Source organism: Cupressus sempervirens, chromosome 6 (assembly GCF_028749045.1).
Source record: "Cupressus sempervirens isolate cs-2001-9-10 chromosome 6, ASM2874904v1, whole genome shotgun sequence".
Classification (NCBI taxonomy): domain Eukaryota; kingdom Viridiplantae; phylum Streptophyta; class Pinopsida; order Cupressales; family Cupressaceae; genus Cupressus; species Cupressus sempervirens.
Window position 1 is genome coordinate 199,939,576 of NC_143123.1, and position 14,849 is coordinate 199,954,424.

Consider the following 14,849-nt stretch of genomic DNA (forward strand, 5'->3'; position numbering starts at 1 on the left):
TTTTCTGACAAAACCATTTGTATCTATGCACAGAAACGTGGAATTCATCATCCTCGGTGTAGTAATGTGGCTTCTGATACTAAGGTTAGAGGAACCACCAAACAAAGTGTAGAAGAAATCAGTAGTCTCGAAGGCATTGCTACAACCTGCAACAAAGAATCAGATGCAAGTGAAAGTAAAGAATCGCCAAGGAAGAAATCAAAAGTTATAATAAATCCAGTAAATTTCTTGACACCTTAATATCCTAATTGCAGTGAAAATGGGGATATCTTGTCATTGTTCTCATTTATCATTTTCATTTACTATCAAAAATTAATATCATGTTAGCTTTCATATTCCATTCCTCACTATATATTTTTAAAGTGTTAAACAAATAGACAATTATAATCACAATTTTCACTTTCAAAAAACTTACAGACCGTAGAAGAGGTTGGACGGACAAGAGAGCAAAGTACTAAAGAAGGTGTTAGTCACTCAAAGATTTCTGAGGCATGCAAAAGAAAATCAGAATCAAGTCAAAGCCGAGAATTTTCAGAGAAGAAAGCAAGGTCTAGTATGGCTTCAGTGAAATTTGAAACATGTCAAGACTCCTTTCATGATAAAGAGGAGGATAATGTCTGCAACAATGCAATCAATTTATATGCAAAAGGTTGGTGTTCTCAGCATAAGAACTTATTATTTGGACTTTTAGGTTTTCATATATTTTCTTTCATCAAAGGTATATAAAAGGACACTGATGACCTACGTACAATCTATATTTCCAAACAATTTAAGAGAATAGATTTATTTTGTGAAGAGAGGTAAGTGATGTCCCCATCCTTGGCCTAATATAAAAGTAACAGTAAAACATATATGTGATCAAGCAGTGGCAGACGTTTAACACTTCTAATTAATTAGCAAATAAAGATAAACAATTTGTACACAAGTAGATATTTTGGCGTATTCTCATCAATAAGGCTAGTGGCCCTATCGAGGAAAATCAGCTTATCTATAAGACTCTGTGATTTTCCTATCTAGCATCAAGTTAAAAACATAGAATAAGATGGAGTATTGACATTGTTTGGGACCAAGAGATTTAATATGCTTGATTTCTATCCACCCATTCATATGATCAAGGGTTGAAGACTTCAGACAAAAAGGTTGTTCCATGAGGACATTTGGTTTGAGTAATATCAAGCATACAATATCTTTATAGACACTAAGATATAATCCAAATATTGAGCTCATATGATGTCGAGTGTGACAATCTTGGTCACCAACCTTATCAACATGTAGATCATGATTTTAATGGTGACTACATTGGACCAATTTGATCAACATAATATATAGAAAATTCATAATCTGGAATGTCCATATGATGGCATACCTCATTTCAATCATAAATACTTATCGATCAGACAAAATGATATAATTGGAAGGTATGAAGCATATTGAATATATGACACTGATCTAGCAATAATGAGAGATCATAATATCGATACCATGCCGATACATACATATCATAGCAGATATTCATGATTACATTAAGCAAGGAATTATCTTCTATGCATTGACCATAGAAGATAAGATAAGATGAATTTGTTAATGTCCAACAAAAGACCAACAACTGGGTCCAAGGGACTACAAAATCTTGGCCAGGGGAAAGGCTACAACAAAAGTACCAAACAATGTAGAGGAAAGAAAGAAAATAGAAGAACAAAAGGAAGAGCTGGAAAACTGAAAGGAAACATAACTGCCCCACTAGCTGCATCAAGCAACAAAGAAGAATTCCAGAACAAAAGCATAGGCCTTAGGGAAGGAAGAGACCCCAAGCTGTCGCTGAAAACATTTGGACGAAGGGGAGGAGGAAGGCTGCAGCTGCGTGGAGGATCTGTGAGGATGCACAGCCCCAAGAGACCCGGAAGGGGTCAAGAGGCTGATTGCCCCCCTGCACTAGAAGGGACAAGAAAGCAATTCGTATTGATGTCATCATCTCCAATTATATAGAAGTAATGCAATAGAAAAATCATTATAATCCCCATAACATCCATCAATCATTATTGCTTTGGAAAAAAGGATTAATTAGACTCTTGCTTTGCAACAAATGACTATATTAAACATGAAGTAGCAAGAAGAAAACATATCAATGTCATCAGCATACCAAGAGATAGAAACAGGAGAAGCAGGCTGTAGAGTAGTTATTGTAATCACTCTAACATCAGTTAAATATGTTGAAGGAGACTTAGTAATGCTAAAGAACTGTAGTCAGCAATTAACTAATCAATTGATTAGTTATTCAAAGAATTGTTGATCACTAGACAGCAGCTAGTTAGAAGTAAAAGTGCAATCTCTAGAAGATTGATTAAGTCATTAGAGGTGCAATAAAGAGTTTCCAATGAGGCTGCAACAAAGAAACATTTATCATTACAAAACTTGATACTTGAGTGGCTTGATATTCATTTCTCAAGCAATATCGGATTACTTTTATTTATGATTCTTATCCATATTTGGATAGCTCATTTGAGTAGTAGCCTTCTCAAGGCAAAATCAGATGCATACATCTAAAGTCACCATTCAATAAAAGAACCAAAGTCATCACCTCTTGAATATATATATATATATATATATATATATATATATATATATATATATCAGATGAGATTATTTGAAGTGGTTGTTGTGATCCACATTGGCATTGCATATTTCTAAAGAATTATCAGAAACAGCAAGTATTGTATCATTGCTACAAGTGATAAGGAGAAGATCATTAACATAATTTACACTGCCATATTTGAGACTGCAAGATTAACTCCATTGCAGATCGGAGTATAGCATATATATCAGAAATCACCAATTCTCATTGTCCTATCAGAGAAAGCAAGAGATACTCCATCATATCAAGTGAAGAAGATTCATATGTTGCAGATTTGAATATCACTGCATATATACATCGGTTAAATTCTTCAAGTTAAGAGTATATCAACTATCATTCTTAGATAAGTTGTATAATCAATATAAGCCTTGCAAAGTACCAATTGTGTTATATATCAAATGGCTTTTTAGGAAGAAGTCTTTTGCAATTGAATTATAATAGAATAGTCCCATAATCTTAAGAATTTACATAAGGGGACAGGACAAGGTAAGAGAATGTGCAAATGATAAAAACCCTAAAATGTTCTTTTTTTCTTCATTGCTTTGAAAATAAGTTCATTGCTATTGTTTTCACCAATTCCACAATCAAGTTCAAAAGTGTGTTGCCTCCTTAGCATTTCTTAGAAATATGATTTACTTCCAAAAATATGCCACTTCTCTTTGTTTTCTTTCAATTATTTTTGATATCTTATGTTTTAGATGGACAGTCTACAATAATTTGATATTTCGAAATCATGGAGATTGACACAACCTATGACTTGATTAGTAACTACACGATTTCGGACTTTAACTTTGGCACAAATAACTCATTTTTTGTGTCAGATGAGTTTCACCTAACAATATTAATTTTCAGATTGGGTACAACACACTTTGGTAGCAACTTAGATTCAACATCAAAATTGAAAGCAACTTCTGCCATAGCAAAGTTGGAGTGTTCATTTTTCCTTCATTTCTGAATAAAATGTGCTACACCCATGTAGAATGGTTATCAAACACAAAGAATAGAACAATATAACATAGATTCAAACAATATAACAAAGATTCAATAGTACCAACAAAACATTCATTATTTATAACAAAATACCAGAATTGGGAGAGAATGTTATTTCTTTATTGATACCAATAACATGAGTAGATCATTCATAATTCAAAGTTTTATATAATGGCCGGTTGGTTGGGAAAACCAACAGATGCATCCCTTCACTTCCTAACTACTCGACCCAACCAAGCTTAACTAAGGCTAAGTACAACATTATATTATGTACTGCATTTATCCCCCCCAAAAAAGAAATCGTCTTCCAGACAACTACCCAACAAACATAGAAAAACCAGACTTCAAAAACAAGGTTGGGAAGACATCCCTATACTCAGGGCTCCATAGAGCTGCTGAAGATCTCATTTAGCCACCTTCTGTTTGGCACGAACTCCATGTAGAACACGCAAGGCATCCATCTTTTTCGCCTCTACTATTGTGATTTTGTCTTCCAAGGCAACCTTATCTATGTTCCAGGGCAGCCTTTTCTACCTTCCACTTTTCTTCTAGAGCAGCTTTTTTGATCTCCCACTCCAACCTACCACCCTACCAAGTCGTTTCCTTGCTGGAGTTCTAAGTATATCCTTCTAAAGGCAACTTCCATGTCTACAAGTGTCTGTATGAGAGGTGGTTGCTCCTGAGCTAGAGGTATGGTGTATCGTTTTGTCCACTGCAGCTATTTTCTCCTGCTTATACCCACTCTGCTGAAGCAACTTCTAGTCTATATGGAAGCCTTTGTGTATAAATGCTACCAAGAATTCAGCTACTCTAACTATAGTCTCCATATTCTGATTTTTAGCCTACTTTATCACTTTCTTGGTGGAATGTTCCATAGCTTGTAACTCCTTCAGAAATATTTCAGCTTTGTCTTCAAAGGAAAATGTCTCTGATAGTCTCACTTTCTCACTTTGTATTTCTATTGGGTTCTCATCCTCTACCTCCAGAGGGGTCGATGAGGGTGGAGATACCATCCCTTCTTCCTCCAACAATTTATTCGCCTCTTCCAATACTGTGCCTTCAATCGGCATGTCCTCCTTAACTCTAGTTTCTTCCACTTGTTTCTCCTTATGAATGTCTAGTGTTCTTGTATGTTTGCACCACCAAAGCAACAGGGTGGACCACTATTGTAACTTGTACCCAACGGTGTTTGTAGCCTCACCTTGTCTCCACAATTTTTTTGACACCTGAGAACTATCTCCTTAGTACGGGTTTGTTGATTTGGTGGAAACAGCTGTGCTACCCCTGGAAGTGAAAGTCCGGTTGCTCCCCCGTTGCGGAATCTGTTTCACCCTTTGTATGCTCATTCTCTTTGTTCTTCTCCATGGTAAGGTACCCTTGTTGGCAACATTCCTCCTACTGGTGGTAGGAAGTTAATATCCCGAGGCATGTGTTTCAAGTGACTTAGATGGATTTCTGCCCCCTGGGAGTCTGAAGACGTGTTTGTGCTACTCTTATCCTCTTTGGAACTGTCTTCTCCAATCTCCTCTTGACTTGAACTCTCAGTAGATGCTACCTGTTGGATCTATATCGCTGCCTATTTTGGTTTCTTTTTTCGTGGTTCTCCCCCACTTGACATTGCTCTGAAGGTGTCCATGTGAACCCAATATGTCATTGCCGACTTAAAGGGTTCCACTCTGTTAGCTTGAATCAATGCCCCTCTATGCTCAACGACCACCTAAGTACGAACTGTTTCGAGAAACAAGGCTATGGTATCGTGTGGCATGTAGAATGCCTTATGCTTTAGCTCCATGAATTCTTGAAGTCTCTTTGAGAGAAATTGTGCCTAGTTGCACACCTGACCCCTATGCACTCCATCAACCACAGGCAAAATCCATAGGGCAATATTTGATGTATGACTCCCAGCTGTAAGTTTGCTTTTAACCAAATCAACAATGCAGCGCCATTCTTCATTAGCTATGAAAATTTTCTTCAAACCCCAACTATTCTTTTTGCTAAGAATGCTCTCCCAATCCTATTTTGTGAGGTCCTTCTTGCGCATTAACCTTAGCCACTTTTTATTTTTTTCTCCATTATCATTAGGGTTTTTGTCAGTTGTTGTCCTCCTTTAGGAATTCCAAGGACTTTGTTTATCTCGTTGGCAGAGTATAAAATTGTCGGAGTCTACCTCAAATACTAGATTACTGATGCATGAGCTTCCTTATCATAGCCAGCTACCATAGTGTGCGATGTAGCTTCAAACTCCTTCAAATAAAAAATCAGCATGAAAATTATTTTATCTACTTGTGCCCTACGCAGTGCCTCCTTTAGAGGGTGATTGTTCCCTGAATTTTCCCACCAAGTTCAACATTAACTTCCCATTACTACAACCCAATTTGAAACCTGATTGTGAGATTTTAAATTTCTTTGCCATCAAAGCTCAATTTTTATGTGTTAAAGTTAAAGTTAGTTATGTCAAAGTCGAATTTGGGAGTGTCAAATTACTATAGATAGTTTGTCCAAAAATATAAAAAGTAATTTAGAAAAACATACAAAAGTAGCACAATTTTAGAACGAGTTTTTAAGAAATGAGACCAATATCTAAAGATTACATGCATGCCAACCTCCGAATGAAGGGTGTGTTTTCTACAGCTATGTTTCATTTATGATCTACATGCAACGCATATATGCCTCACCTAACGAAACTGGATTTCCTATTTAAATATTGGAGGAGGAAACCCTTTTTTTTTTTGAGATGGCGATCTAGTTAGCAAAAAGAATCATGCAAGAAAAATGATAGTTTAGATAAAGAAAAAGACAAGGAAAAATAGTGTACATTTTTGAGAAAAACCATACATAAGTGATACTTTGAAATCTTCGCAAAATTTGAACTGTTAAGGCATATAAGATAAGATAAAATTATCAATGTCCAGCAAATGAACAAGGGGACTTCAAAAGTACACCAAGGGGGCAGCCCATAGCGGGGGAATGAAATAGTGTCCGAAGAATCTAGAAGAAGCAAGAAACAAACTACAACCCAACAAAGAAAGCATATTTGTAAATAAATGTTTTGAGTATGAAAGGATATTTCAAATCATCAGAATAGTGTTAAATGATTTCTAAAGTTTCAAGACCTTGGGCAATTCGCTATATTTGCCAAAATGAAAGTTTAATGAGAATCATCTACAAAATCACCTTCCCAAAAGTCTAATTTTAGCCCATGCTATTAATATTTTGCATAGTTATGCTGTCTTGGGGGACAAGGGGAGGACGAGACAGATTTCCGGGCAAGGGGGACAAAGGGTCCTCCATCTGGGGACGGCAGGGGGATTCAGGGGAGGGGGTGTATATACTATATATTATACGTGTGGTACTTAAAATGCTAGTTATGAAAATATAACAATATAAGACATAAAGATGTAAAATACTTAATTACTAAAATTCAAACACTTGAACATTGAATAATAAATATTAAATTTTTAAATACTCGAACTTCCATTATATAAATATTAAATAATAATCGTCACAAAGATCAAAAGTACGAGTATCTCATCATAAAGATGATTACATTGAGCAACATGATATGAGATGCAATATGCCCAATAGAATATTAAAAAATGGTTTATTTTTGAAACAAACTCTATTTTTGGGGGGTTGGAAAGGGGACACCCAACCATCCCTTGGAAGGGTCAAGGGACTTGTTCTTGTCCCCCTATCTCCTCAAGGGACTTGTTCTCATCCCCCAGTCTCCTCAAAGGATGTCGAGACATTCCACTGTCTGCTTAGAGGATGTAGGGACATTCCCCCATCTCCGCTAGAATGACAAGTGACTGGTGGGGCTGCTAGAGATGCCAAAATGACGTCCCTCTTGTCCTTGACGTGTCCTCGTCTCTGAGATGTCAGGATTCTTTGGTTGGGGTGGGGGGGGGGGGTGTCATGTTCTTGTGTTACACCACCAATTTTGAAGAAAAGAACATATCTTGATTTTTCTATTACTGTTTAAATTGCCATTTACAAAGTTATTGTATTTATAGTTGTTTGTGTTATGAATTATAGGTTTTCAAAAATTTAACTTTTCATTGTCATAGTTATTGAAAGTGTTGTAGCTTTGTACATAAGCCTCGTATTGAATTTATTGTCATTTTATTCTGTGAGATGGCAATCTAATCACCAAAAAGAATCATGCAAGGAAAATGATAGTTAGCTAAAGGAAAGGGCAAATAAGGGAAAACATTGCACATTTTTGAGGAAAATCATAAAAAACAGCTCCTTTGAAATCTTCACAAAATTAGAACTGTTGAGGTAGAAGTAGTACAAAGAGCCTAAGAGGATTTATAAATCTTCATGGAAGCATATTTGTAAACAAAAGGTTTTGAGTCGAAAGAATGATATTTCAAATCATAATTATCAAGCTAGTGATTAGTGACTTTGAAAGTTTTGAGAACCTGGAGAATTCAGTACACTTTGCCAAGATAGAGAATCTATGATGAAAGTTTCATGAGAATCATCTACAAAACTACCTTCCAAAAAAGTCTATTTTTAGCCCATGCTATTAATATTTTTGTCACCATTTTTGAAGAAATGGCCATATCCTACGTTTTCTATTATTGTTGAGATTGTCGTTTACAAAGTTATTGTCTTTGCAGTTGTTTGTGTTGAGAATTATGGGTTTTCATAAGTTTAACAAGTTATTGGACATGTTGTAGCTTTGTATAGAAGCCTTCATATTGAATTCATAATCAATATCTCTATTTAATAAATCTCATCTAATTCTTTTGCGAATTCGGATCCTTTTATTTAATTGGAAATCATAAACGTCTTTTGTTTGTGTTAGATTGATTTTTGAAGTATATAGTGTATACACGCAAAACCTATCTGATGCAAATGTGATGAAATTGCTTGTGCTCTAGAGTGAAAAAATAAAAAGCATACATAAGTTTGTACTTTGTACTTTTACCACAAACTTCGTAAAATCCTTAGATTTTGGGTTTAAAGAGCTTCCCTTAATAATTTGTACAACATTTTATTCTACACATTGTTTGGCTTTACATCGTATCGAAAGGTGTGAAGTAAAATGCTACTGAAGTTTTGGTGGTTTTTGTTAAGCACAAGGCAAAGCATTTCGGCAAAAAGCTTTATTTCATGATGAACGACAATTTTGTATGCTCATGCACTTATTTTATAGCCTTAGTTGATTTCGATTTAGTAAGATTAGGGATATATACTGGATCAATTGGAGATAGGTGGCTGCAATCTTCAACAAATAAGAGTACAATGTAGATGTCATAGTAGGAAGACCAATCTTATCTCCTCCCACTTAGAATTAGCATTTGGCTTTATCATCTATACTGGAGAAAGGAGAGGTATCATTAATTCTATTTTACAGGCACTTTATCCTACACAAGCTAGTGAGGTTCTTGTCAAAAAGAGCTCCCAAGCTTGAGTTGTTTTGGAAACAAAGCCATTTCAAATGATAGCTAATAATAATAAAAATAATAATGGTGAAAATGACAATAGATGTATTCCACCAATCCCAATGGGAGAGACGATTGATCCTCTCGCTCTTGTAGAAAATCATGATATAAGATTTCATCCCTATTCTGAACCAGATTTTTCACCTCTACAAGCACCTTGGTGCTCGTAATTTTGTCAAACAATTTGCATTATATATTAATGTTTTCTGATTTGCCAATCTATAGTGTGTTCAATGCAAAGTCTGCATTCACATTCACTATCACACTTGGACATTCATTTTTAAATAAAAACAAACTGAGCTATTTGGAACATAACAGAATATGTTGTTTTATTCAAAGATTGCAACTACCGTAGTAGAACTATATTGGACTTAATGTATGAAGGGTATGGCCTTTTGTGTGATAGAACTGTCACATGCACAGGCAAGTTTGATTATGTTGATTTAATGAATTTCAATACATACTATGGTATTGAAATCCACATATCAGCGCTCAGGAATGCACAATAATGATAGACTTAATTAACTAGAGCCTTCAAAACAACATTTCATTGTCTTCATTGAAGGATTATACTCCATTTGATAAACAGACCACCTAAAGTGATTGACAATTCAACCCTGATATGTGATAGAGATAGTGGAGCTTCCTCTACATTCATAACAATGCATACCAAGGATCATGTAAAATGATGAATTTGTTGTCCTGCATTTTGTCACCACAAAATGTAGGCAACAGTACGAAACTTTTGCAACTTAGTTTTGCATTTCTTTGAGTTTATTTCGTTATTTAATCGGTTAGTATTGATCAACCAATCAACTCCAATTAATATAATGAATCATTTTATTGAAGGGTTTCGTCAAGTCTTTTTCATTTTTCTGTTTGTCGAGCTTATGCTTGATTTTTGAGGCCTTCAACATTCTTTCTTTCATTTTTTAGTGTGTTTCTTGATTTTTAGTCCTTTGGTTTTGCTCAATTCATTGCTTTCGATTTTCCCTTCAGTTTGATCTAACTTGGAGCTTAATCGGAGTTGTCAGTCAAAAGATAGTCATTTTAGTGCCCAGAATGTGTACCTTTTTTATGCAATTGCACGAATTAAAAATATCATGTTATATTTTTAATTTGACATTCGCTTTTTGAAAAATATAACTTAAATTCATTTTATGTTATGTTTTTAAGTTACTTTATCAATTAAATTTTCACTTAAAGTAACTACAATGCACTTTATGTTATATTTTTAAGTTGAGTTGCTTTTTGATTTTAAACTTAAGTGACTATATTAACTATATAGTTCAATTTAATTCTTTATTTTTAAATGAAATGCTCTAATAAATATTACTTATTAAATGACATTTACATATTATATTGTTGGTATGATAATGTAAATATAATTTATGTACCACTTAAGTAATATTTTATCAAAATTAAATTGACATGTGCTTATTAAAATCACTTAAACGTGTAAAATCACTTAAAGTGGACCTTTTTCATGTCATTGCATGTAAAACTCAACTTTAAGTGTAAAATCACTTAAAAGTGGACCTTTTTGATACCATTGTATGTAAGCTCACTTAAAATGTGCAATGACATCAAAAAGATGAGCTACATGTATTATATGCATATGCGCCAAAAAGGTAAGCGTTTGCTTTGAGTTGCATACGCATGTAACTTAAACACGTCTTTACACCAAAAAGGTGAGTTATTGCACCAAAGACATGTATTTGAACTTCCCAAACCGGTTTTTTGGGCAAAAAACACATTTTTAAAACATGCTTATGCACCAAAAAGGTGCATTTTAAAACATGTAATGGCCTCCAAAATGTGTGTTTTGCTTCATTACATGTTTTTAAAAGATGCTATCACCTCCAAAAGGTATGTTTTGCATTGAAACACATGCATTTGATCCTCCGAAACCCATTTCTGAAAAAACTTCATGCATTTGGCCCTCCAACACGTTTTTGGTGATTTTGCTTGGATTCTTCCATGAGATTTCTTCAAATCTTCTCCTTTAGAGACATTTTTGCAAATTGAATCTTCTCCATACAAAAACGTTGGTTCTTTTTGTCAAAAATGTGTGTTTTCATCTCCATTTGAAATCATGTTTTGAAGAAGAATGCCCAAATTTGGACCTCCAAAATGCCTTTTTTTTTTTTTTCCAATAAGGAGTCATTTTTCAGTTTTAATCATTCTAGATGATATTGGAGGGCACGTTTTTGCCTGTGATAAACAAAAACTCATGTAATGCCCTTTAGAAATCACATTTTTGTCAAAAACGAGTTTTCTTTCATCTTTTAGCAAAAACGTTAGAAGTTTGTGAGATTCTAAGGCACATTTTTGGCATTGTGCATCAAAAATGCCTCTTTTGCTGCCCCATGTGGATTTCTCTTGCAAAGTTTGAAAAGATCCACGTTTGTTGGAAAAAAATTCAATATTGGAGCTTTTCCCTCAATTTTTGGCATACATGTTGAGTGGATATTTTGCAACCGACAATTTTGGGTAAAAATCCAGTCGCAAAATAGGATGACCAGTGACAACATGTGAGATAGAGTCTCTCCTTCCTTAAAGGGAAGGCTCCCCCTTCTCACTATTCCTTGGATCAACTCAAGGTAAGCAAGAAATTGAGAGATTTTTATAAAATGGGTGTTACTAATATCCTTTCTTCTTATTTTTCAAGAAAGAATCCACTTACTCGTGGAGCGAGTAATAGGTAGGGTGAATCTCTAACTACACTTCTATCAAGATCTGGAAACAGTGATATCGATAATCTTTTTACTAACTCAAAGACGAACTAAAAATGTACCGGTTTGGCTCTAAATCCAGTCTTATTTCTATATGAAAAGCTTTACAATTAGGGCACAAAGACTCCTAAAAGTAAGAATACTTTGCTATTTTGTCGATTAAGACGAAAATATAAGCTATAGACAAAGCTTCTAACTATACACTTTCACAATTGCTCCTAGTCAAAGCTCTAGCTTCAATTTCTTCTTAACTCTTTTCTATTCAATTCACGAGATACAATTACCAATAACACAAGATAACATGAATCAAAGACAACTTGGATGAATTATAGACAAAGCTTACAATTCACATAAATGACAATCTCACTTAATCAAAGTTAAGTCTCAAATGCTCCTTTGTATTCACTTTCTCTCAAAATAGTGCTTACACAAACAAAGTTCTACTGGCACAATTTCTCCAGAGCTCTCTTGCATAAAGATAATGATAATTTTACAATGAGGGGGTACTCCTTTATATAGGCATAGAAGTTGAGAAAAAGGTCGAGGAAAAAGTGGGAGCAACTCAACTAACTTTGACCTAGTCTAACTACAGAAGAAAATAAAGGGTTACATGCAATTGCACATGCAACTCACATTACATCCGTTAACATACATGTAACTCGCATTGCATGTAATTATGTTTTTTCATGTAATGCATTCTTCACAACTACTAACATGAAATAAAAACAAAACAACAATCTTAGAGATTGTTTCTCAGTGCCTTGAATTTGACAATGATGTCACACACTATGGAAAGATCAACAATTTACATGGTCTTCGATATGACTTCTACTCTCACTGCATTTGCATATGCTAATTGCACAACTTTGGAATTTGCTGCTACAGTATCTAACAAGTGTTTTGTCAAGGATTTATACCAAACAAACTTGTTCATCATATGTGAACCAAAATCTTCAGAATCTACATCAGCATTGATCCTATTGGTCTCCGCTGCAATAAGATTACCAAATTCATCAATAACATGACATCCCATCTGTTCCAAATCACAAGTAACACTTGTTTCGACTGCTTAACAATCTTCAAAGGCCACCTACAACTTTATGATCAGCTTCTTTAATGTCTCCTCCTTGTAACCAATGAGCTTTTGAAATCTGAAGAACATTTCACATGACGGAAGAATGTCACATGAAACCAAGGCATCCAAATTGAACTTCACTATTTCATCCCAATCATCAAGGATTTCCTTCAAGTTATCTGCTTCTTGAGTCAAAAAAGAAATTAAGTTTTGCTCTATTTCATTCATCTCTTTGACACGCCTAAGAACTACAAATGTCTCTATGATGGCTCGAACTCTTTCAGAAATGATTTTCTGTATCCAAGATTTAGTAGCTTCAATCAGCCTTCTCTCTTTAGACGTTAGAGACATAACAACAACACTCTGAAAAGATTGTTTCTGGATAACCTTATTCTAATGAAAAATCTCTTGTTTCAGCCGATTCTTCTTTTCCCAAAGCCCGTGATTGCTTTTTGATACATTGGCCAATGCATCTTGAGCATCGTGCAAACAACCCAAACGTGATTGCTCTCCAACTTGAACCTTAGTAAACTTGTAGTTAGAACGAGTAAGTTCCTCAATAGGTTTATCTACCAAGGGCTCAACAACCTCAACAAATTTGGTTTTATCACAATCAACCAAAATTCTGAAAACAATCTTATCTTTCAAAGATTTGGATTTAGTTTTCTTAATAGGAAGATTGTCAGGAGGAACAACCACTTTCCTTCTCTTTGTTGTTATTTCACTCAACCATGCAGGTAGGCTCAAACTTTCATCTACAGAAACAGGCACAGTGGAGACCATTGGCATTGATTCAGATTGTATATCCGTAGTGACTGAGCAAGATTCAGTCTGTACTATTGAAGGCATAGGAACATGTTGAGAAGACTCCGTCATGAAAAGTTCAAATCCTGTCAAAGATGTATCAAGTTGGAAAACTTGACCACTAGTAAGAGTCGGAAAATCTTCATACACATTTGCTAAGTGATCATATTGTTCATGTGTAGAGATGCGAGGAGCAACAAAAGAAATAAAAAGAGCCATGATATTAACCTCCAAGACTGGAACGGAAGGAGTGAAAACAGTGGAAAATGAATCCACATCATCATCAACCTCATGCAAAAAAGGTTCTTTATGTATAGAAGATGTACAGGCTTGTGCAGGCTTTGGAGGAGATATAATTGTGATTTCCCCTTCTTCATCTAAATCTCCTTTATCAAATTCTGTTTCCAATTCTTCTTCTGATTCTGCTACTGATTCTTGAATTGGCTCAGGAACTTGAGATGATTTTAGTTTCTTTTCTGCCTTTCAATTTGAATTTAAGGGAACCCTTGGCATCAGAAGATAAGGCACCATCTTTCCCTATAATCTCCAATTGTGATTTCTTACCAGAAGGATCAAAACTTCCACAATCCAAGCCCATCTTAAGATTTACTCTTTTAAGGCCTTTAGTTTTCAACTATTTGTTAGTGTTTACTAGGATGGATTGAAATATGTCCATGATAGATGTACCTTCCTTTTGTTGCCATTAGATATGAAAAAGGCATTTCTTATCAAAGCCATCTTGACGAAACTCTGGATCAAGAATGTTGCCATCATCTTCAACTTGAAAATCTAAAGGGATTTCCAACATGTTAAGATCAATTATCTGCTGCAAGGTTAATCTGCAATAATCCATCTTCATGATGTCAAATTCTGTCCTCATATCTATCCAGATGTCTTCGATGTGAAGAACATGAGTGTAGGCTCTTTTCATTTGAGAATTCATCTCTCACTAGTCAAAATCAAATCTGGCCTTGAACTTCTTCAAGGTAATCAACTGTAACTCTGCTTCCATATTCTTTGCTTTAAGCATAGAAATGATTGAATAATTGCCAATAGCCAAAAGCTTAGCTAATGCCAAAACCAGGCCTATGTGAAACATGTTGATCACTCTGCATATTCATAAGTTGTCTAGCTAGCTCCATCAGGATGATTCGATTTGT

General features: G+C 34.9%; 1 protein-coding gene across 2 annotated transcripts in view; it reads left to right on the top strand.

Moving 5' to 3' along the window:
* DCL3 (dicer-like 3) overlaps window positions 1-14,849 on the top strand; it is a 212,235-nt gene that overhangs the window by 164,730 nt on the left and 32,656 nt on the right. For both annotated transcript variants that reach the window (XM_089787426.1, XM_089787425.1), the window contains 2 exons: window positions 34-219; window positions 418-649. In XM_089787426.1, coding sequence (XP_089643552.1) covers window positions 34-219; window positions 418-649 — 418 coding nt within the window. The remainder of the gene's footprint in view (window positions 1-33; window positions 220-417; window positions 650-14,849) is intronic.